The sequence below is a fragment of the Hirundo rustica genome, chromosome 18 (genome assembly GCF_015227805.2).
Source record: "Hirundo rustica isolate bHirRus1 chromosome 18, bHirRus1.pri.v3, whole genome shotgun sequence".
Classification (NCBI taxonomy): Eukaryota; Metazoa; Chordata; class Aves; order Passeriformes; family Hirundinidae; genus Hirundo; species Hirundo rustica.
In genome coordinates this window covers 8,078,637-8,103,459 of record NC_053467.1, presented here as the reverse complement: position 1 = coordinate 8,103,459, position 24,823 = coordinate 8,078,637, and the positions used below count along the sequence as shown (strand labels likewise).

At 38.5% G+C, this 24,823-nt stretch overlaps 1 protein-coding gene across 2 annotated transcripts; it reads right to left on the bottom strand.

Moving 5' to 3' along the window:
• Nucleotides 1-124: 124 nt before the first annotated feature.
• On the bottom strand, nt 125-24,671 carry SUZ12 (SUZ12 polycomb repressive complex 2 subunit). Of its 2 annotated transcripts, XM_040081817.2 has the most exons (16): nt 24,368-24,671; nt 21,545-21,591; nt 21,388-21,452; nt 16,603-16,671; nt 15,017-15,066; nt 13,669-13,754; nt 12,087-12,318; nt 11,221-11,323; nt 9,779-9,884; nt 8,866-9,043; nt 5,925-6,016; nt 5,325-5,468; nt 4,565-4,722; nt 3,740-3,938; nt 3,169-3,248; nt 125-2,846 (listed from the first exon to the last, which is right to left on the bottom strand). In XM_040081817.2, exons 1-16 carry the CDS (start codon nt 24,669-24,671, stop codon nt 2,501-2,503), a joined length of 2,259 nt encoding a protein of 752 aa, XP_039937751.1. In that variant the 3' UTR covers nt 125-2,500. The 2 variants fall into 2 exon arrangements, with proteins under 2 accessions (XP_039937751.1, XP_058278921.1); XM_058422938.1 differs by lacking the exons at nt 21,388-21,452; nt 21,545-21,591 and having other exon boundaries at nt 127-2,846; nt 24,368-24,450.
• Between the last annotated feature and the right edge of the window lie 152 nt (nt 24,672-24,823).

Here is a 24,823-nt window from a genome sequence, read left to right as displayed (position 1 = left end):
ATCCCAGGGAAATGGGACTTAAACCAACACCTATTTAAACTTTACTCCATGTAAGCCAAATACTTCGTAAAATGTCTGAAAAATTAATGACTTACATGTAAAAATGACACGAATCTTAGTTCTGTAACTGACAACACAAGTGATGTTTCATTTGCACTTCTATAAATTACAGTTCTGCACAGTAAAGCACAACTTAAACCCATCTCAGGTATTCAAGTTCTACCCCAAGAAAAAATGAAAGTTGCTATAATGTGGCTAAACCCCTGGAAATTCATGGAGATACCTTCAATTGAGCTGTGACAATCTGGCAAAGGAGAACACGTATCCAAATTTTAAGTCATGCAAGAGTTTATAGAGATGCTACTTGAGGTCTCTGCACATGGAATGACTGGACACCCATCATGGCAGATTTTGTATTACTGAACTTCATGTACAAAAGCTGATTTCAAATAAAACATTTAATGAAAAACAATGGTTCATTTAACAGCTGAACTCTGTTTAGGGTTTTTTTGGGGGGGGAGGATTTTCTTTTGTTTTTACAGCTACTGTACCGTTCAAATTCTTTTTAACCAGCCTACATGGCATCTTCGAAGGTACAAATAGAAAAGGCATCTTTATAAATAGAAAACAAGGGGATTTTTTCAGCTTTTATTATAAATTGACATGACATACAAAGTTTACTGAACAGAAGTAATTTCATTACTATTTTTGGGGGGATCACCAACTTTTTGTGCAAACAATGCTAGCCTTCTTTTAAGCATTAAGAGCATAACTGCTTAAGAAATGACATAAGCAATAATTCTAGAACTACATCTCCCCTAAAATAATCTATTTTTTTACATATGTGCACAGCTTTAGCAAATTAAAGCCAGAGAGAAATGCATGATGTACTATTCAGAGGCATAATTAAGAGTTTGCTAAAACTCAAGAGAGCTGGCAATTCAAGGAGTTTGTAATGAAAAGCTGCAGTTTCCCTCTTTCCTATTTTGTACACAAAATCAGTGACTAAGAACTTAATACTGGATGACGAATCACATCCACACCATTAGTTAAATAGTCTCACAGTTAAACACATCTTAAGGACCATCAAAATCAGTATTTACATTTTATAAATTTCTGAAGACACCATTAGAAAGCTTATATACCCCTTCAACAAATAGGGAACTGCATCTCATGGTGATGGAATGAAATAAAAAACAAAAAAATACCTGTATTTACAGCAGCATTGTTCCTTTATAAATAAAGAATATGAAAAATGAAATATTTTAAGGATAATAAAAAATTGAGGTGATGTCACTCAACCACAGTGCTTGCTGGAATAAAACCCTTCGGTGCTGATACTGTACCAGTAGTGAAACCACTTTCCATTGGAAAAAATCTGTAAACGTATGCATAAAATGTGTTAACAGCAGTGCAAAACTGCTCAAATATAGTTTAGTCAGCATCTTAGTATCTGTATTGAATACAATACATCACAGAATACTTACATAAGAAGTGCAACACATTTTCTGGTCCAATTTTACAGTGCATTTTTCCCTCAAGAGTGGCATCTCGAAAGCCAAAGCTAAGCCCAGGGCCTGGCCTTGCAGTCTGTGCTGAGGCGAGAACTTTGCGGGAGGTTGGCGACGCAGCGCCTGCAGACGGACGCGAGGCTCCGGCCTTAGCGTGGCACCCCAGGATGGGCGAGCCCAGGCACGCGGGGCTGCACCCAAATCCTCTCTGTAGCTGTGTAAATGTGTAATAAAAATATAAAGGAGCTAAATGTTCAAGTTTAAAATGGTACACTGGGCGATCGATACATCAGAATTATCCACAAAACCCAAACTGCTGGTTAAACCTCAAAAAGCCAAGGTGGTACTTCGCTGTGTCTGGAATGTGAAAAGCCAAGATCTTTCCAAACAGGCACAAGACAAAGGAAGTGCTAAGTTCGCCAACTTTGATAATTTTTAGTGTAGAAAAAAACCGATTTATAATTTATGCTCAATTGATAAATGATTTCAAATACAAGGATCAAGGTTAAACCGTAAATAGTCAGACGTTATTTTCACAAAAAGCTAACTGGAGAATTTCTAAATAAGAAAAGCAGAAACTGCATCCCAATTCCCTTTCCCTAATGTTTCACAACATGGTAGGAAAAACAGCCAGATACAGATGCAAAAATCTTAATATAAAAACGGTTTTACATATACTTAAATTATGTAAATTCCATAAAGTTCTTAAGACGCTAATTACTAAAATTACAAAAAGATTTTTATATTGCTCTTCATGCTCAAACTCTTAGAATATTGTCATTACATCACCAAAACCAATATACATGTAGTACTTGCATAAGTAACTGAATAAAAACCCTGTTTAAACAATATCCTTGTTGAAATCATTTATTTCCATCCAGCAGTGCCTGTTTGGAATCTCTGTATCTGTGTGTAATTCTTTATAGAGCTCATGCACCCTAGAATGTCACTTCAATGCTTGTCCGTTGAATGACAGTTGACTTTTGACTTCAGAGCTTCTGCTTCTTGCTCTGTTTCGTGACACCTGAGATGCTTTCCACGTCTGAAATCCTCTCTCTCATGGCATTTTCACTGTATCCATTTGCTGTCCCACTTTGCTCCTCAGAAGATTCCTCGTCCGTCGGGGAGGCCGATTCTCCTTTCTCCAGCTTCTGCTGCATTTCTCGGAGCCTGGCCACAGCTTTGTCTATGGACATGATGCTGATGAGGTTAAAGTCATGCATGCTGACCAGGTGGAGCATAAAGTTTCGACACAAGTTCTTCTTAATGATTTTTTGTCCATAATTTTCAACAAACAGCATACAGGCATGATTCATTTGATTGTCAGCAATAAACCTGTCAGGTAAGAAAGCCATCATTATGCAAGCAGAACATTTCGAAAACCAAAAAGACTCTACAACATGATTTATCAGTGTAACTGCAGGGAGCAGCTATTACACAGTCCAATATTTTTTTCTTTTCAAAGCCCATAAAGCTACTAGGCAGAAGAACTTCTTTAAAAGTTTAAGCTCTCAAAAGCTTATTACAAATGACCCTTTAATGACCCTTTCCTAAACAACTGAGTCAACTGAATTTTAAGTATTCAGTGAATTGCAATGCAAAATGATCAAATATATACTATAATTTATATGTATCAAAACTAAGCACAGTTACATACCCGTGCTTCATAACATGAAGATTCCATAATTTCATCACTTCTTTCTCTCCTTCGTTAACATCAGAAAATTCTTCAATTTGCTGGAGATTGGGAGAAAGTATAGGAAAAAAAACAAACACACCCATCAGAACTGCATACCTGCTGCCAAGTAGTGAGAACATACCCAAAAATTCAACTTACACACAAAAATATATATAGAAAATTCAGGCTCTGCAGTCAAAAAAGTTAGAAAAATGTCATTTGATGTAGAGACTTTTGATGATAAATTATATCCTTATTCTATACAGCCCAAACTGTGTGCTCCTGATTCCAGCATCTCCTCTTTGAAGGAAAAAAGCAGCCACAGACAATGAAAACTTGTTCGAACACAAAGGGGACTGAACTAAAGCCGTACTTGAAAAAACAAACTTTGATTCCATGAATTCCCATCAACAGTAGTTCAGCAAAATTTTCTGCTCCTAAAATGCAGAATTTTCACAACGTATGCCCGACTGTTCCCCAAAACGACTGCAGATCATCTTGTAAAAACCACGATCCACTTAAAAGAACTTTGTAGAAACGGAATAATTACAGTAATGGTTTTCTCCCGAAGCCACTCCGGGTCCTTCTCATCCTCGCTGTCCACCTCCATCTCCTGGGGGCGGAGGGGCAGGCAGGTGTCGCTGTGGAAGTAGAGCCGGTTGTGCCCGCTGCTGTACGTCCGCTGCTGCTCCACCTCTCCGTCCTCGGACTCCAGGAACTCGGACATGCTCGCTTTCGTGCGCTTTGGCCTGCCAAAGGAGAAGGCACTGCTGTCACCGGCACATCAGAGAGGCAAATACTGAGACCTGGCACTGATTAACACAAACTGCTTTAAGCTCTAGCTTGCAAAAAGGTTGGGAGGGGGAAAATCTCCAGCAATGAAATAATCCCCATTAAAAACCCAACAGCTCCTAACCCTCCAGCCCTCCAACTTCACCTTTTGGGGAAAAAAGAGTTTTAGGGTAAGGCAGTTAAAGAGAGCTACATTGTTATGAAGAGGTATCTCAACTGAAAAGATGTAGAAAAATCATGGGTGATGTTATCCTCCTTCAGTTACGTTCTATTTAGTCATAACAGTGAAATTTAGTGCTGTGTGTATGCATCTGCAGATTCACTAATCCCCACATTTCACAAATCTGGTTTATAGGTCAAAAAATTCTTTACAGAAAGGGTGGTTGGGCATTGGAATGGGCTGCCCAGGGAAATGGTGGAATCACCGTCCCTGGGGGTGTTGAAAAAAGACTGGATGTGGCACTCAATGCCATGTGTTGTTGACAAGGTGGGGTTAGGTCATGGGTTGGACTTGATCTCCGAGGTCTTTCCCAGCATAGCTGATTGGTGACCCACACACAGAGCTTGTTTGGCAGCTCCCTACCTGCAGACCAGGATGTGTGTGATTGGAGTCCTTTTGACGGGCCCGTTGCGGCTGAAGGCGAAGCCGGGCTGGCGATGGATGTCCTGGGGGTTCCCTGCGTAGGAGCCATCGTAGCACTCGTTGATGGACACGTCTATCCGAGCACCTTTTGGATGATACTGGAGCACAGTTGCAAATACTCAGCAGACAGCAATGACAATGCATCAAGAGGTTTAAACAAGTAACCTTTCAATTCTGAATACCTTAAATATCACCTATCAATAACCTTATTATAGCTATATACAGCTTTAAGTTTCCTTTCGCAACGCCCAAATAATTTCTAACCTCTAGAAGTAAATTACACTAAAGCTTCCTTGCTCTGTACTATTTCACTGTTTTATATAAAACCACTCAGAACTAATTAAAAAATATCAGCAAAAGATGGCTAGCAAGAATATTTCTATATTTCCTAGAGCTTCAAGAGACTTAAAACCTAATATAATTACATTGCTTTTTACATCAAAGAATACATTGATGCAAAAACAGTAGCTACATTTAGAATTCAGCCTCCAGTGGCCAGTATTATATATATATAAATATAAATAAATAAATAAATAAATAAAAATTAATCCTGCAATATTTCTGCTCCACACAAAGCAGCTTCTAACCTGTAGATACAGTCCTACAGCTTACTAAACTGGAAACAGAATCCCTGCATTTGTAGTATCTGTGACAGGCTGTACAGAGTTTCATAGTGCTGAACTACAAAATGATTACTTACAACATAATTAAAGATGAATCTGCTGTGGCAGAGTTTCAGATGTTTGAGTAAACTATAGAGTTTCCGACAGTTCAGTGTGCACCAGGGGCAGTGCAAGTCGTCGCGGGCCTCGGTCTGCTGCCTCGTGTTATTGTTGTAAAGGAACTGATGCAAAGGAACAGGCAGAGCAGAATTAGCACCAAATGAGTTTCATTCATTAACTTCCAACCCCCAAATCAAGTTGGACGTACTTACAGGAGACCTTGACAGCAATAGTTAGATCTTGGGAACACTGAATCAGGTCAGTGTATGGAAACACTGGTATTTCAAGGTATTTTTTTTTCCCCATTGGAGACCCACCTGTCCCCCTCCAGAAATCTAACAAGGAATGTTCTTTGTCTTTCAGAATACCAGATGTGCCTCCAGGAAGATTAGTTTTCTATAATGTTTCCATAAAGAGGAGTCTGTGGAATGGCCTTCAGTCTGTGATTCTGAGATTCTTTAAGGCATCCACTAAAACAGCAAATGGAAATTTCCACCCAGCTCCCAAGCACACAAAACATTTTAATTCCATGCAATATTTAGATTCTAGTTTTTCTCTCTAATGATTATTTTCAATACCTGGTAAAATATTCGCAACTTCTGTCGGGGTTCATTTAACACATCTCTCTCTTTTCTTGTTTGAAGGTCTGTAGGCAAAGATTCTTTCACAGCTGAAAAAAAACACATGTAGACACACATTTCTTTGGTGCAGAGGAGCAAACATTATTTCTTACCCAAGTATGGAAGTGCTGAGAAGGAACTGCTGCTGAGAAGTCTGCTGCTGAAGGAAACAGGCTACTTGAATGTCCTTTGACTTAAGTAGCTTCTACCAGCAACAAGCAAGTCTGGATGCTCAGCTTCCTTTACAAACCTACAGGCAAAGCCACTTCTAACACAAAATTATCACCAGTGTTGGAGAATCATTCAGAGAACTTAAAAATGGTCAGGTAAAAAGCAACATTTTTCTTACTCCATTTAAGCAGAGAATTTATTATGTAAAAGCTGAGAAATAAAAATCATCCCTGCATTCAGATTGCTGCATTCAAGCACCACTTAAATTCGATTTCAGAAGTCCCACAAGTCTCTTAACAGGCAGCAGAAATATAAGTAAATACAAAAAATATTTAACTGAAACTTTAACGCTTGGAATTTATTTCTATGTGTAATGGCACTGTTCAGTTGCTTCTGAGTCTCATCCATACACTTTAATCTATAACAGTACTTGATTTCATACAGTTAACGAGAAACCCCACATAACTAAGCAGGTTTATAAATCTGCCTTCAAGAGAAATTAAACAATGACCCTACTTGCTGCTGAATGGTGATAAAGATGGGGAAAAAAAAAGGCTCAGCTCTATTCACCTAACTTTTAGAAAATGCACTTATTTTGTATTTAATGTTTTGGAGAAGAAAGGAAATTTTATCTTCTTTCCATATGAAAAAGAAAGGAGGCCTGACACTTTAGCGTGCACCACATCAGAGAAATCCCAATTCCATCACTAGGATTTCAGTTACTTTCAGAACTTTGTAATTATAGCAAAGTTTAAGCTGCCATATATAGAAAGTCTTTGATGTTTTTATTCCACTGGTCTGCATTGGGAAATGTGCCAAAGTAAAATGACAACACCAAATTTATGTACCATTGGGAAAGATGTACTGGATTTTCATCAGAATCTCTGACAGAAGTTTTGCACAATTTTAACTCTCATGGTATTCAGACATTGCCAACAGCAGAACCATAACAAATACCCTACACTGCTGCACATTGCACTACAGTATAGTTGTGTATAAGAGTTGGCTGTACTATTTGGAAAGGTTAATTTACTGGAACATTTAGCTTTTCTGATGGAAGAAAAAATGGGTTCCAGGTTACACTGGTAATGCAGTCTCGCCATGTTCTTATTGTCTCTACATTTCTTACAGAAAACCACACACCTTCTGGAGTTAGTCAACTCAACTCTCATTTCTTTTGCAAGTCTGAGCATAAAACCTGCCTAACATTGACAATACAGGTCTCAAAGAAACTCTAAAGTACAAGGAAGCCTGGTACAAGGAAGTAAAGAGAAAGCAGAACCATTTCTACAGCAAAAGTTCAAGGACCTCCCACGTTCCGTTGGAATTACTTCATGTTTGTGTGCACTGTCAGCCATTCATCCTAATGGAAGAACCCCAACTGTCTGCAATCCCTAGCTCAGGTAAAATACTCAGTTCAGGAAACAGGTATTAGGCTTATTTAAATATTCTTGTACTCTGTCCAAAGAGAAAGGTGCCTCTAAGTTGGCATTCTAGACATTGGCTTCTGCACAGGTAGGGTGAAACTTTTCTTGCTCTCACTTATTTTATCTCACTAAAGCTCTAAAAGCAGCACAAAGAATCACCACTCTTAAAAAGACTCACCATTAAGTTTCTTAACATTTACTGTAACACAGTTGCATAAAAACCACAACTGGTAAAGCAGTGCTCTCCTCATAATTGTAATTTCCTTGCTGTCCTTGCTGTCACTACTCCATCTCCACAACATCACCAAACTCAGACTGAAATGCTATTTTAGACAAGATCTCCAAAGCACTATCAGCTCTTCACTAGTGGTGCCTCACTGCACACCCCAGAGCCTAAGCCTGTGGGCAGAACCACTGCACTCCCAGTGGTCACTTCTACAACAGGGACCTAGGAGATTCCTTCATCTCAATTTAGTTACAAGCTTGGAAATGCCGACTGCTCTGAAGTGAACTGGGTGCCAATCCAGAGTCTAGGTGTGTTCATAGGTGTTGAAACCACAGGTGCAGCCTGTTGTTCTCTGTACAACTAAAGTTTTCCAGATGTCCTTGAGCTTTACCTGCCAACACAAGTTTCTAATCCAAAGTCACCAACAACTGGGAGTGAGACAAAATAAAGGTGGCCTTTAGGCTAATTTTCCTCCTAGTTTCTACACTGAACATGGAGCCATACAGGCTGGGATATCCCTCTGGCCAGTCTGGGTCAGCTGTCCCAGCTGTGTCTCCTCCCAGCCCCTTGTGCTCCCTGGCCTCTTTGACGGTGGGGTGGGGTGAGAAGCTGCAAAATCCTTGACTTAGTCTAAGCACTGCTTAGCAACAACTAAAACATCAATGTTTTCAACATTATTCTCACCCTAAATCCAAAACACAACACTAAGCAGCCACTGAGAAGAAAATTAGCTTCAGTCCACCTGAAAACAGGGCACCTATAAATGCAGAAGCTTACAAAACACTCATAGGAGTGAGTAGGGCAAACCAGACAACCCCAGAAATCCTTGGGATGGATTTTCCCCAATGTATTTCACAGCAGGATTTACAAGCATTGTATATAATCACTTCAATGTTGTCCTGATGTTTAGCTTTTAACCTTAAAAAAAAAGTTTACAAAATATGGGATACAACACAGCCCACTCAGTTTTGATTTTTCCTGTTGAGAATTACCTGAAGCAGCTGCACCAGTGAGCCCTAAGCACACAAGGGGTTAAGCAGATGATTATTCAGCAGCAAAACCAAGGTTTGCTTACCTATAGTCTGAGTAGGTTTAACAGAATTGGGCTTGTTTTCTTGAGGGAGGCTTTCAGAATTCCGTGTTGCAAGAGGCTTAGCTATAGGAGCTGTAGATTTATCATTTGTGTCTCCTGTCCAACGAAGAGTAAACTGAAGCGTAGGTCCCTGAGAAAATGTTTCAAATGGAGGCAACCTCTGGAGAGTGGGAGAAATTAAAAAAAAACAGCAAAATAAGTGTCTTCCCAAAAACAATAATGAGAAAATATTCACAGAATGTAGACTGATGTAATTTATTTTAATGCATGTAAAGGCTGATCAGGATAGTTGAGCTTATAACTGTACTTTTACTATATAATTTGGATCATCTCTCCTTTTTTCATAATTATATGATCACATTGAAACAAAAATACTTTGCAACCATCTGGAATCTTCATGTTCTTCTCTTCAATCACTTAAAACTCATACTCTCCCAGGACATGTGAGAATGACTGTAATTACATACAGCATCACTGAGTGCTGATTCACCTCAGTCAACAACTTCTCTCTTCTCAACCCTTCCTCCTACACTGACACATTCTCTTCTTTTCATCCCTACATTGTATTAGCATCCTCTTAAGGTATGTACATAAGATCACACCTGTCTGGGTTCCTCTTGCTTCCCCTTAAATATTTTGCAGTTTGCTCCTTCTTGATATGTCCAGCTTGTTAGAATAGTATTTAAACTGCCTGATTTTCTAGGTCAGGAATTCAGAAGTCACTGGAAAGAGACAGCTGCCATACTTACAGTAGCTGACTTGTAATCTGTATTAATGATCCAGTGTTGCCAAAGCTTTCTAAACTGAGAGCTAAATTTAAAAGCATGTCCATACGTTCCCAAAGAGAATTATTTCCTGTGAAGACAGATCTTTTGGCCCCTAAAACAATCCATACCTTCCCATCCAGAATCGTTTCCCATGTTGCTCTTTTCTTGCTAATGGGACACTCTTCCATTTCCTGCATGGCCACTTCATACTCCCCATCCAGCAGCTGCAAGCGTCTGTCAAGACAAAATATGCATTATGTTTAAAAAAGCTCTTTTATTGTTGCTCTTTTACTGTTCGTCTATTAAAATGCACTATTTCACAGTCATCAATTCTCCATGAACCTAAAAGCATATTTGCAGGCAAATTTATTTGACTAACTAGGTCTAAATCTTAGGCAAACATCACCTGTAACAAATAAAAATGTTAAAGACTAAACCAAAAATATATACATTTTTATGCATGATTTAGTTTTGCTACAAATCAGTCTCATTAATACAACAGCATGCCTGAGAATGCCCTTGCTTATCATCACTACAAAACTATCTAATGGTTCATATTCTGTTTAGCATAATTTTGAAGCTCTCCAGAGGAATTAAGTAATAGAAAAGAACAAAATACTGTCACGATTTCTAAGATGATACAGATTAGAAAAGGACATTTCTTCAAAAACCAAACGCTTCTCAAAATATACTTCTAAAACCCTATTTGGATAAATAACCATTTTGTCAGAATTAGTTGGAGCTGGTTTAAGCAGCTTTTTCTTCAAGCTCCATTTTTACTGATAAAGAAATCATCTAAATACCTACCTCTACCTGGGACCTGCATTTGCCCTAGGAAGAACTCATATTTTCACGTACTGTATTTTGGCTGTTGGCACTATGATCCTTTGCAGCACAAACAGCCAAAATGTCCACCCATCAAAGGTCTGGTCCTTCATCTTTTGAACTGGATCTAGAGTGCTCTAAGCTACTGACACGTGAGTTCACCCCACTCCATCTTCTTTGAAATACATTAAGTAGTATCATGATAATAAATAATTAAACTACATGACAGAGTAAGCCTGTTACAATTTTAACTACTTGTTTGATTGTCCTGTAGTAACAGAGAGCTGCTGTCTTCTGTAGCTGTCAGCAGGATGAGACCAGTGACTACATCAGCAACAGTCTGGGCATGGAAAAAATTATGGCACCCAACAGAGCGTAAACAGTAAGGGTATTTCAGAGACCTTTTCTCTGTTTAACTTTTTAATTATGCTGCCACTGATCTTTAACAGGACCAGAGAAATTACATTTGTCAGAAATTGGCAAGGAACAGACAAATGAATGCAAATTAACAGGACAATATTCAAGTTCACAGATGGGAATTATTTACAGTAATCACTGAATCTCAGTATAAAATGTGTCATGAAACCTGTAGGTTATTTAAAAAAACATAGCAAGCCTAACTTCTTACTGTAAATAACAACTAAAATGCAGCCAAAGACAACCTACATTGTAACAAAGAACATACTAGGTTTATTATCCAATTTCTAATGATTAATAGAAGCTATATTTGTTTTTACAATATTACCTGTTTTTATCAAATACAGTCATTTGTGCTACAAATGTCTTTTCCCCATCTTCACGATTTGAAGAGTTTCTTTTTCTTCTAGCTGGAAGCTCCTCATTGACATCTGCACATAAGAAACATGGTATTCAATCATTATATAAGCAGAGATTCAAAAGATCCAACAGTCTCTATGCACTCACAAATGTAACTGGCTATTGATTGTGTCAGATGTGCCATACAACAGAGAAGGACAATGCAATAAAAGAGCACAGCTGAACTGTAACCATGTTTTAGGTATGTTCTTACGTATTTATAATTTCATTGTATTATTCTGTCAGCATAAAGAATTTGGGATTTGATGTTCCTCCTCCTGTGGCTATAAAATAGTGAGAAATGAAGTTTTTCATTCTACATGTGCTCTCCAAGTCTGTCACGTTTGTGCTGTAACACATCTCAATAGGATTAAGAAAACAGCTTTTAAAAATTGTTATTGAGTAATTTTTCTGTTGGCTTGCCATTTAGTTTTGCTGAGGAACACTGATAGCATCCACAGTGAGTCAGTAGTGACCAGTGTTGGTGGAGGAATGATGACACTGTCAGTGACCACAGGGCTCTCTTGCACTGTTCACCCTCTAACACTGTTGCCTCACACCTCCAGCGTCATGTCAGTAACAAGTGGGGTTAAATTTACACAAAACCAGAAGCACAATTTCTAGCTACCAGCTGAATTTCAGCCCCATCTCAAAAGAGACTGCAAACAAATAAAAGCTGAATCACTCAGTTATTACTGGCCCTTGTCACTGTGTGACCCACGCTGCTTATCAAGACAACTCCAAATGTGCCCACAAGATAAACCTTGCAAAATCAGATTTAAAGGTTGAAGTTACCAATGTTTTCATTAGTTTCGCCATTGATCAGTCCATTAAATTCTCTCCTTCCTGGGCGAGTGACTCTGAATAACAATGAGTAAGACTTCACCATATGGCTGTTGCTTGGCTCAAACTCATTGCTGGAAACTGCAAGTGATGGGAAGTTGCCTGGTTTTATTTGGCTGAGGTCTGGGTTTAAAGGCACCTGCTTTTTACCTGTAGGAACCTGTCTTATCGGACAACTGACATCCTGCAGCAAAACAAGAAACATAAGGTTCAGGTTTTGAGACTTCAAAGTAAAGACATTAAGTATTTAAATTGATGTCATTTCTGAACCGTATTTGTTCTGCCAGCTTTTGAAAATAAGCCTTATAATAAGCCTTGTAACAGGTATAAATAAAAATATCTGGATCCATCCCAGATTTTAAATGCAAACCCAGATATTTGTAAGTGTAAATCAAACTGGCATTCTATAACCCCTTCTGGCAGCAGCCATCTTTCTCTATATGACTAAAATAACTAATATGAGGCACTTAAAAAGATTGTAGAACAGTCATTAATACTAATTTAATTCTGTTTACCTGAAGAAATTAAATGTTTTGGTTATATATATATTTTTTTCCAAGGGCTTCCTATTTTCTCCTTGCAATATTCAAAGTGCACTTTGTGTTATCTGTGAGATAAAGAACCACTTACCCAGGATTTGCTATATTCAGCTACCTCTCAAAGAGATCATTGAACAATGTGTAGAATTGGGAAAACAAGACAAGATGGCCTAAATACGAAACTTGCAGCAAAGCATTTGGAATAACCATTAGCACCTCGTGATCTCACTACATTTATCCATATTATAACAATTAACAAAACTGGCTAGAAACAGTAGTAATTCTTAAAAACCTGTCAAATAGGCCTAGCATTAGGGAAGAACACACAGCTCTGACTGCAAACCTTTCTCTTTCTGGTTAAAATTTAAAGCATTACTGAGCCTCCCATATTCTCATAGTTGGGAAGGTAATTTACCAATTGATGTGAAATAAGCACAGCTAAAACTGCAAGCAAATTCAAAGATGCTTTAAAAATAAATATAAATTGCTTATGATTCACAGTAGCTGAAATCTGAAATAACTGTAATCAAAGTAAAAAACAGAAAAAAGCAAGGAAAAAGACAAGAATTGGCAGATGACTGATGAATTCAAAACAATTACAATTTGTTCCTTTCACTTCTAAATTCTGAAAGGCATAGGCTACTTTATCATTTTGGATTGCCTGGTTTCCTTAAGCCTCTGGACATCACAACAGATAGAATACTTCAATGATGTGACACACAAAAACTGAGGTAAAACCAGAAGTGGCTGAAATTCAAAATGAGAGGATGTGATTTACAAGCCAAATTCAATCAACAAAGTTGACTGCTTTTTAAAATTAATTTTTCATAAAGCAGTGCGAAATCCAATAGAAAACAACTTGAATACATTAGTTCTTAAATTTAAAGGCTAATTTCAGCAGAAGTATCACTATATGGCAGTGCTACTTATGTAGTCCAGAAGCAGGTAAACATTTTGCTGTAATGTATATTAATAATTTGTGAGATCATTTTTACCTTTCGTTTCTTGTGGCAAACTTTGACCAGCAGTACTTCCAGAGTTACAGAATTTTGTTCATTCTCTGAGTTTTGTGATGGCTTATCTAAACAGAAAAATATTTTAAGTTCTAAAAAAGTAAAGATCTATTCAATGATATAAGTCCATCTGTAATTACTTTTTAACCACAGGCATCTTCCAGGTACAAAAAAAAAAAAAAAAAAAAAAAAAAGCCATGTGCTTAGTTTCCACTCTCCACAAACTTACTACAGATTTCCACTTGAGAATATATCCTAATTATTCTCATATTAGCTGATTCATCAGCACAGCTGATCTCCAAAGTTTAAAAAAGCAAGCTTGTTACCTTTTTATAACAGACAAAAATGTTATGGGTGGATTTATGGACAGTTAGAATACACTAATTACAGATGAGTCAAATTATTTTTCCCAATTTTTTTTTCTTTACAGCTTGCAAACCTGAAATGTGGGTTCAAGATCCAGGTGCTATCAGATAGGGAAACAAAACAAAATTACGCCACCCACCCCTTAAATATTATGCAAGGCTAAATAAATGCACAATAGCTGTTAAAGGACTCTTGGACTAACTAAAAAAAAAAAAGTCTTAGAAAATAAGACTTTTTTTCAGAAGCTGCACAATAAATTTCTTAGCACCTGAAATCATCAAGGCAGCTGCTGCCAGCAGTGTGATCAGCAATGGCAACCAAAAAATTAGAAATATCATTTTTAATGGACAAACAGCTTTTGCTCTCAGAGCAACAGAACTCTTCATTCTGGTCAAGGAAGTCCAATATTCTGATACTAAGAGGCAAATCCTTATGTGATTGAAAGACACCATGGAATGACTTCAAGTCACTAAAACATGATTTCCATGGCTTTTATAATTGTTGACATGGACTTTCTTTCGTTTCTAGACTCAGCTTGACAAAATTGTTCTTCCACTTCTATTTTAAAGTAGAAGCGACTGAATCTTCCACCTATTTGAGGGTTATGGGTTTTTTTAAAGCTTCTTCAAACACCAAAGACACACTTCCAGAACATCAATTATTTGGGAAAGAATCACTTTCCTCAAGGTCTATTTCAGTTTGAGCGGATGATGGCTTGAAGTATTTCTCAAAATCACTGTTTTGACTAAAACCCTGAAGTTTTATCTTCTTAACATCACAATTACACTACAACATTTCTAAAGCACTACTGAATTATAAGCAATGAGACAGGCTGAACAAGTAAATTAAAACCTGCATCCAAACAGCGGAGAGTAAAAACACTCAAATATTCCCCTCAATAGATCTCCTAATTTCAAAGGCATTATACAAATTAACAGTGGAATTAATGAATTGGAAAACATACCATTTTTATGGAAGAACCCAGTAAATGTAAGTTGCAAATGAGCAGACAAGCTAAACAGAAGAAGAAAAAAAAGTTAGAACAAATAAGTGTTTTCTTCTCACAGCAACCACTTCACTGATGTTCAGTGCAGAACTCTAAGGATTCAGTCCATCCTTTTAACTCAGAAACTGCTGGGATACAGCAGTTGATGCAGAATTGAACACCAGTTTTCTCTTTACAGACTCATTCTCTCTGTGTACTCAAGGACCTGATACATAGAAAAAAAATTAAATATGCAGTAGAAAAACATTGCCTGAAGACAGGAGATCTTGCCTTCACAGGCAGGCAAACGCATTTTTTGGACAGTCAGCAGCAACAGTGTTCAGTTTTGGTGAAAATTCTCTAGAATTTCACCCTGAACCACAGGCCTGGGGTAGATTAAAAGAAAACCAAACCAACAAGGATTTTAAGCTCAGTAACAAGAATCTTTACAAGGGGGAACACGCACCTTTAGAAATAAAGACTATCAGTTACATCCAGTCCATATCATTCATAACACATGCAATCAAAATAATAATTGCATCTGTTTTGTTTCACAGACTAGACTATTCTGCTGACCACAGACCCATCTTATTTCAAATTGTAAAAATCAGGGCATATTTCCATTTAAAAACAAGTATTCATAAATCTGGATTAAAAAGGGTCTCAAAACCACATAGTATTTTTGAAGTACACATTGAAAAAAATATAATCTGTCCCACTACACCACCAGACACAAACTGCACCTTCACTTCTCAGGCAGATACAACCTGACACTCCACACTTATTTTTAAACACAAACATTCCCAAGAGCTCTGAAATGATCAACAGAAGTGCCCAACAGCTCAAGCATTCAAAGGACTCTCTACACCAACTTCCATCATTCATCCATGTTACTTTTCCACACTAAAGCATATTTTTCATAGTTTTGAAAGCACAAAAAAACAACACACAAATCAATACTCTATGTTGTTTCAACCAAGCAACTAACCACAATATATGGAGCAAAATATAATTAAGAAAAGTAATATATGGTAAATCCATAAAACCTCTTAGAACACAAAATTTGTAAGTTTGCTTCAGACTACACTGTATCTAGCACAGCTGCCTCTGGAGTAGTCTAAGGATTTGCAAACACCATGGGAAAAGAACAGGTTAAAAATAGCAAGTATACAACAACATAAACTCCAAGTAATAAAACTCCATGATATTTTCACAAATCCACTTCGTTTTTTTACTTTTAATTCCAACACACAAGAGATTACTTACTGACACACTTAGAAACAAAGTGAAGGCAAATACCTATCTGAGGTTTCTATACATGTTTTAAGAGATACCACAACAAATACAGAAAGTTTATCCCAATACTCCTTTTCTCCAAGTTAAGTGACCAGCATACATATATACATTTTAAGATTCTGGAAGCAACATTTCAAACAGCAACTGCCTTGCTTCGAGAAATGACTCTTTATCACTTGCACTTTATCAGTCAAAAGGACTTTTGATTCAGCCCATGCATGTACTCATTTGTACCCACATGCATAAATAATTATACAGCAGGACAGTACCTGTGAGATTCTTGCTCTCCCTTCATTTTCTCTACTTTCGATAACATGTCATCTACTTTGAATGTTTTCCTGTGAGGAAAAAGCAAAAAGAATAGTTTTACACAGCCACTATACCCACAACTTACAGCAAGAAAATGTATTCAGCCTGAATGTCAACTTTATTTTCCATCTAAAACTGTCTATATATGCCGTTTTAGCCTTCTCTTCAGAAAACACCCTTTAGACACATATAGACTTTTTTAGACCTAGTATCATGCCTGTGTTATAAGGGACACAACTGCTTCTCAAGTAGTATCAAAAATAATACAAGGAATTCAACCCAGACCTTGCAACAGTAATCCTACTGCTCCTAAGAAGCTTCATTTAACAGCAACATATTTAAACCCTTGCAATGAACATGTTTAGCCATATTTCAGCTTTGTCAAAGAAAATCTTCCTGGTTTACTGACACTTATACATACCAAGAATTGACATGTCAGCCCCTCCATCATCACTGTTTTAATCTTTATCATAATAATGGAAAACACTTAAAACCTTATAGGACAAAAGAGTTAAAAGCCTAATTACAACCCTTATTTCTCCACACGTTTCTATTAAATGGACACAATGCAAAGGGCAATGAATTTGGAAGCTCCCTCTGGAGCATACTCACAGGAAACGGGACAATGACAACCGATGACAACAACGTCATAGAGAATAATCACTTCAAATCTTTCCTCTCTGTAACTCTGACATCAGTCTGTTCACCCTCATATGTTCAGCCTGTTCTACCATACATACAGTCTCATGTTCATTGCTAAATAAAGCTCACTCATGAGCAGAAGCTATTCAACATGCTATAGAATAGTCTTTCCATTTTTTAAGGGCAAGTTAACAGGATCTAGATGCCCTCAAAACTGCACTTGCCTACAGTGACAATGCAAGAGTGTGAAGGCACCTTTCCTTTACATTCATACCTTAGAAAAATGGAGTAAGAAGAACATGAACGGTTGCCAAACACTGGATTTCTTGCAGAGGGAACAACACCATGCTCTGGGGAAGTGGGAAGCATTTGTCTAGAGAAATACCCTGACTGAAGAATCACTGATGTCACTCTGTCTGCAGTCAGCACGTAATGCTGGTGAATGATTGAATTACACATCACATGGTGATTAAACAGCAACACTGGGCAACAAAAACTATAGGGCTGCACTCAGATAACAAGGAGAAAAACAATTATGATTTGTGTAGTAAACAATCAGTGACTCAAAGCTCTACTCAGCCCAGGAGTCACACATATGACAGACTGAAGAACTGACTCACCTACACTAAAACGTGGGACTGTTAAAATGAACATTGCAGGCTCAATTTTAGAGCAGGAGATGTTAAAAACAGAGTAATTTGTTAAAAGTTTCAGATTCTAAGGCAACTGTTCTGCAGAACAGAAAGTTTAGAGGGCTTTCTCCAGACTGAGAATTTGCTTAAAACAGATTTAGAGCAAAGTTATGTCATGAGCACAATACAAGCGAAAAACCAGCTAAGAGACAAACATGATCCCAGAATGGGGAGAAGTAAACAATCTTTCATAAAATATACTAACATCTGACACAATCTGTATTTAGTATGTGACCATTATTGATCCATAAAGAACAGTGGCACAACCTTTGCTAAATCCAGACTCCGGTTAGCCAAAACAAGAGAGGCCTCCTAAAAAAATATCTTTCAGAGAAACTAAAAATAGCAACCAATAAATTTTTTTTTGCCTTTGAAGTTAACACAAAAGAGAAGAAATTCCTTTAAAAATAACTACTATTTATGTTACCATGTTCCCATGCAAAACAGACAAAATTAAGTTTTTGTAATAACCATCCCTCACACTAAGGATTTTCAAGACAGCATTTACTTGTGTAACAAGTATGTGCATCTTGTGCATTCCTTTCTCCACCCACTCTTATTCCAGACAAGAAAAGTAATAATTAGCAAAGTATTAGAAGTCACATCACAGCATGCCATTATTCTGCCAATAAAAAATATAATTATTCCTTTATCCAAATACTGTATGTGAAGCAATTTTATTAACAGTTAGTAACCTATTTCCAACACCATCATTTAGTCTAATAATATACTAACACCTGAAGACGGACCCAGAGACACAAAGTCCAGTTCAGCTCTCCATCAAGTATCAGCTGACCAAAGCCCATCCCTTCTCCAATAAGCAGCAGCTTCAACACCTTTTTAGCCCAGGTTGCCACATGCCCATTAACTATTCCCTATGACCATTCTCCCATGCTCTAAGCATTCTAGGTCTTCTAAACATTTTCTCAGTATTAAACATGTGGAGCAATTTCATTAGATAATTTCCTGGTAAAAATGCAGTTTTAGTTCCCTACCTCCACGTGATAAATCTGGCATTTTTCTCAGACTACCATAGAGCTGGAGGTAAAAGATGTAGAGCCGTAGTTACTATTCTTTAAGTAAGGTCTATTAAGTTTGGAGATTAGTTCTTTATGTTTTACTTATGACACTGTTTACTGAAATGGCAATCAAAACAATTACCAACGATTTAACAACGGCAACATTTGGGAGTTCCAGGGGAATAAATTAATGTACATGTATAGTCCACACAAGCAGGCTAACAGTGATGCAGTTCCATAAAAGACTTCTTTGCAAAGAGAATTCTACTAACACTTTCACTCTAGTGAAACAAGAGCATAGATTTTTTTCTTAATATAAACCTCAAGATGATCTTCTCTAGTTCACATATCTTCTCTCTTTTAAAGTGCCCGTTTCACCAAGACAAGACCATAGAACTTAATTATTTGTGCAGAATGAAGAATACTGATTCAGGTCTTGTGTATATCTGTAAGTATTTACCAGCACAGATCAGCAAACAAGGATCCTGCTAATCCCCTCATGAAGTGCAGTTCACACTCTTTTGCCAATCTCTAAATCCAAACTACCTTCAAATTACAACTTCTGTGGTTTTAAGTAGGCTGAAGAGAAGTGCCACAGTACCCATGGAAAGGGCAAAGGGAACCCAGGGGGAACACACTTCACAATTACTTTCTGGCTTTTTCCCCTTTCAACTATGCTGGTTCAATTCTGTTGCATTATTGTGTTTTTATAAAGAAAACATACGGAAATGTTTTATTTAATCTTCCCAGACCTAACTACAATAATGATTTCAGTAAGTCAGCATGGTCAGAACCGCTGAAAGAAGCAGCTGTTGATAGAACACCTCCCAACTAAACTCATGGTTCTGAAACAAAGTGTTAAGGGAACTGGTAAAATGTTTCAAACAGAAACCAAGCACTACTTGTGCAGCTAAATCAACTGGAATTTGGAACAGTGGGTAACAATGCACAGGCAAAAAATTGTCTCTTGCTTCCCAGCAAGTACAGCAGATATCTAACAGAACACTTTCAGGTAACATACACATTTCAATCAATAATGAATTAATCTAAGTTATAAGCAAGAACTTCCTGTAGTACAATTCTAGTTAGAAAAACCAAACAAAACTAAACCACAAAAACCAAAACAGCCTGAAAATAATTTCTTAAATGTTTGTTCTGACTCATTTTAAAATATGTAAAAAATTCATTCTGGTAACTTTTATAAGAAAAAAGTAAGCTGCAACTTCAAGCTTAAAAAAATAAATCTGATCATTATGCGTCTTAAGTACCTGAAGCTGTATGTTATGGATTCAGTTTCAAGGAAAAGTTATATTGTGGCATTAAAACTCATGGCAGGAACATTAAACAATATCCAAGAGATCCAATAATGCCATAAACAACTCCTTTAATTTAAATAAAAATATGCAAATTCTATTGATCAACAGATCACACAAATATTACCTCCCTTAGATATAAATACAAAGTTTAAACTAGAATTGTCTGCATAATCACATTTTGTTGCATATTTGCTGTACTTAAGTCCCACGGCAACTGTTTCTAAGCGATAAGAACTTCGGTGCTAAAATATTTTAAACTAAATGTTCAGGTTACAAAAGAAGTCTAAACTGTAACAAAGGATTTTCAGTGAAGGGGAAGTAACTGGAAGGGCCTTGTGATTCTGCTAATAAATAATGTACACTGCACTTGTCCCTCTGCAATGTTTCTGTGTTTTCAGGTCCATTGACAGGCAGCTGTAGCACCTCACATGACAGGAATGTGAATATTTGCAATATCAAAATTTGAATTTGCAATATCAAAACTGAAGCCCATCTCTCACATGTATCCAGTTCAAAGCAACCTTTTTAAAGTACGCTCAGGAGTTCTTCTAAAATACTATAAACAGACCTGCTTTGTTTTCCAGCTTTTAAAATAACTGCAGAAATTTTTACTGGATTTTTTTAAAGACTAATTAACAAAGTAATAGCTTTCTATTTGGGTTTTGTTTTCTTCCAAAAGCAAGTGCTTACGTTACAGTTTAAAATACAGTGATTCATGTGATTATGATTGAGCATCATTGATTAGAAGAGCTGAGATGTAATACAGTTTTGTTTGGTTGTTTTTTTTTTTAATAAGTTCTCCTCCAAAACAGAAAACAAACACAGGAAAATTAGTTAGGATTCTGCAGGTGGTTCTTCACGTTTGAATACTCCCAGTATCCACAGAAATCGCATGGAGAAAGCTACACATACACTTAACATTTAAAAAAAATCTCTTAGGTCTCGGAAATCAACTGTACACTGAAGTATGCATTTTAAAGTTCTTCAAAAAGAAAACAGGATGTCACCCTCCACTGTTTTTTGGACTTCTGCTACTTGGTGAACATTTTAGGATTACTTTACAAAAACAATTTTACCTTTTGATATTTGTTCGGGAGTTTCTGTGGGACATGTAAGTGAGAGTTCTGTGCAAAAATATTGGCTGCAGGGGGGAAAAAAAATAGAAAATGGTTATGCTTTAATTAAAAATTTCTACCAGTGCAAAGCAAAGGAGTGACAAAACCAATTACTCACTGCTATTAGATTCCGGGTACGTAGAAATCTGTATATCTGTGTTGGTTCTAAGAAAAAGGAACACGTGTTATCCAATAAAACTTACACCTCCAGAAAAACAGCCTTATTATGATAAAAAGTATCTAACTTAGTATGGCAATTACTTTGAAACAATTTTTACAAAAGGCATCAAGTGAACCATCACAATGTCCAAGTAACTCCAAGTTACCACATTCAAGGTTACTTCACCAACTCTGCAACACAAAGCAACTTCTTGTTCAAGGTGCCACAAATCAAGAGTCAACTCAACACTGCTCCTGCATTCCACAAAATGTGTTTCTCACAGGCTTTACACCATTAAAGGGCAGAAAAAGTAGCTCAACATATCATAACCTATGGTCATATAGGTAAGTTTTCTTCATGAAGGCAATGAACACATCTGCTACAATACCAAAATAGCACAATAAATTTACACAGTCAGACAATTTGGATTCTGATTGCTTTACAGTTCTGGCAAGTACCAAGGTCACTTACAGCAGGTACTGAAACAAGAACAGGAACTGTCAGTTAACTATGATCCATTATGGATCACTCTAAGGTGGGAAATAAATACTGTTTTTAGTAAAGCAACTACTGCTTCCAACTGCAAAAGGAGAGAAAATAATTCAATTGCTCTCAAAATGGACACTAAAGCATAGCATCATCTCAAACAGGTCTGAGAATCAATGTTCCAAAGATCAAAACTTGCCTACAGACAAGAGGAGGACCATCAGTTTAGTTTTAACCAATTAAGTTAAATCAAGACAAGAAGGGTTTTGTCTGGATCAGGTTATTTCTAACAAAAATTCCAAACTAAGCTGAAATACACCCTATTTAAGCTGAAATAAAAGCCAACTTCACTAAGTAACATCAGCAAAAAAACTTATGAATGACTTAATGATACACATCAAGAGGAGAGAAAAAGGAATAGACAATGTTTTGATGCCCAAGCTAAGGCTGGTAACACTGCTTCCATTCCCCACATAAAAAACCCCAAAGTTTATTTTTACAGAAATAGAAGATTTTCTTTTCATATGACTGCAAAGCATTGATTTCAAATAGCTGGAAACCTTATTGTGTGGAATTCTGCAATTAGAAGTAGAAAAGGACAGCTTTTTATATCCTTTACCCCTTTTTAAAGATATGATTCAGCCTTATTTCAACAGTTACAAACATAAGACCACATAGAACACATAATTAAAGAGATGTATTACTCTTAGAGAAGGAAATCTTAAAATGATCACAGTACTTCCTTTTAGAAGCCTGATGAAAGTCAATTAAAATCTACTTAATGCAAATTATCACAATAAAATCTGTATTTTTCAAATCAAGATAAAAGAAAAATTAAGATATGTGCACCCTGCTACAAAGTGAAATACAGAGTAGTCACAACTTTGAAAAAAACATCCCAGGTTTTTCAGACTCAAAAACCCCATGACATGATTATAATTCCTTAATGTATGAAAACATTAAGTTCCATTCACAAGGATGTAATTTAATTTAAAGGCAACACATTGCTACTTCAACATTAGTTTTCCCAGTGGAAAAATTCTGAAACACACTCTTCAACCTGCAGAGAGACATATGTCTCACAAGTCTGTATTACTCAGCAAAAGCTTAAAATAAATCTTTTATCTTTTCCTAGCATATGACCTTGAAAAGGGACAAAAACAGTCAGGAAGAATGTGATTCAATACTACACGTGTTAGGATTTTTTAAATCCAGTATTTATTTACTGCAGTTTTCCCATGATATTCGCACTACAGGGTCAACATACTATGCATATATGTGTGTATATCTACACTGTAGCTTCCTTCTGATCCTCACCTGCTCAGCCCTGTGCTTCCCTCGTCTGACACACTGAGCCACGGGCAGAAGAATTATTTCCACCTCGGGCACCGACACTGAGAAAAGCTCTTAAAACTCAAGTCTGCCACTTGACCCATTTGCAGCACAGTATTTACTGAACACAGAGTGTTGTTAAAAGCACGGAGACTCAAACGACCACATATTATTCGAGACTACACCAAAAACTCCAACACTGTCACCGTCGACAGCAAGTGTGAGTATTGACAGCACCAATCTCAAAAGAGGATCATGTCTTTAAGCAGGGCATTAAAAATTCCCTTTAAGTCCTGGAAACTGCAGAGAAATCTTTTAGTGCAACTTAAATTTACTGCTACACTGTGCTTTTAAACCAGATTTCCAAAAACAACTTTCTAGTGAATTCAGGAGGATTCTCCTACGTGGAAGTGCCACAGGGGGGATGCCTGGGTCGCAAAGGTCAATTTCCAATGGGAAACCTCGACTAAGTGAAAATTATTGCCAAACAAAGAAAAACCAAGTACAGTGAACTCTTAATCGCGTCCTACCCCTGAAAGGGGTTCAAACGGCAGAGGCCAAAGAGGAACGGGCCCCCTCGCCCCTCACTGCCCGGCGCCTCCAGGGGCTGCTGGAGGAGGGAAGGGAGCCAGCCGCCCCGAAAGCCTGATGGGAAGTGCTACTAAGAACCAAGTTCATCGCTGGGCGCGGGCACACACACACACACCCGCGCCCTCCGCCCCGCGGGCCCCGGGCGCCTCTCGCCTCCCTCCCGCACACCGGCCCCGCTCCCCGCGCTTCCGCCCGGGCCCCGCCGGCCCCCGCCTCCCCCGGCCCCGCTCCCTCCCTCCATCCCCCGACCGTGTTTACCCCCGGAAGCCCCTGCTCCCCACAGCCCTCCCCTCCTCCTCCCGCCCTTTCCGCGGCGGCCCGGGCCGGTCCCGCCGGCTCGGCCCCCACTTCCTCCGGCGACCCAGTGCTCACTCTCAAAGGCCTGAAGAAAGAGGTCGTGGTCGGCCTGGATCTGCTCCATCTTCGGCTTCTTCACGGGGGGCAGCGCCGCTGCCGACGCCGCCGCTGCCGAGGAGGCCGAGGAGCCGCCCGAGTACCCGCCGCCTCCTCCGCCGCCGCCGCCGCCCGCGGCACCGCCGGATTTGCCTCCGGGAGCCGCCGCCGCGGCGGAGCCCCCGAACCCGCCGCCTCCTCCGCCGCCACCTCCTCCTCCGGCGGCGCCGCCAGCGGAGCCCGAACTGGGCCCCGCTCCTCCACCGTGCTTCTGAGGAGCCATGGGGGTGGCCCCGGGCGGGCCCCGGCGGGACGGAGACCGAGCGGGGCGGGCAGGGCCGGCCGGGGCGGGTGCGTGAGGCGGGGGGGGGGACGCGCCGCGCTCCAACTCCGCCAAGTCTCCTCCGCCCCGCTCCCCTCACAGCGCCGCGGCCG

Coding starts and splice junctions, on each gene's coding strand:
- SUZ12 (XM_040081817.2), bottom strand. CDS start 24,671: ATGGCTCCTCAGAAGCACGGTGGAGGAGCGGGGCCCAGTTCGGGCTCC. Junction 11,324..12,086: donor CGAAACTAATGAAAACATTG/GTAACTTCAACC, acceptor TCTTATGTGCAG/ATGTCAATGAGGAGCTTCCA. Junction 5,469..5,924: donor AGTTGCGAATATTTTACCAG/GTATTGAAAATA, acceptor CCTTTGCATCAG/TTCCTTTACAACAATAACAC.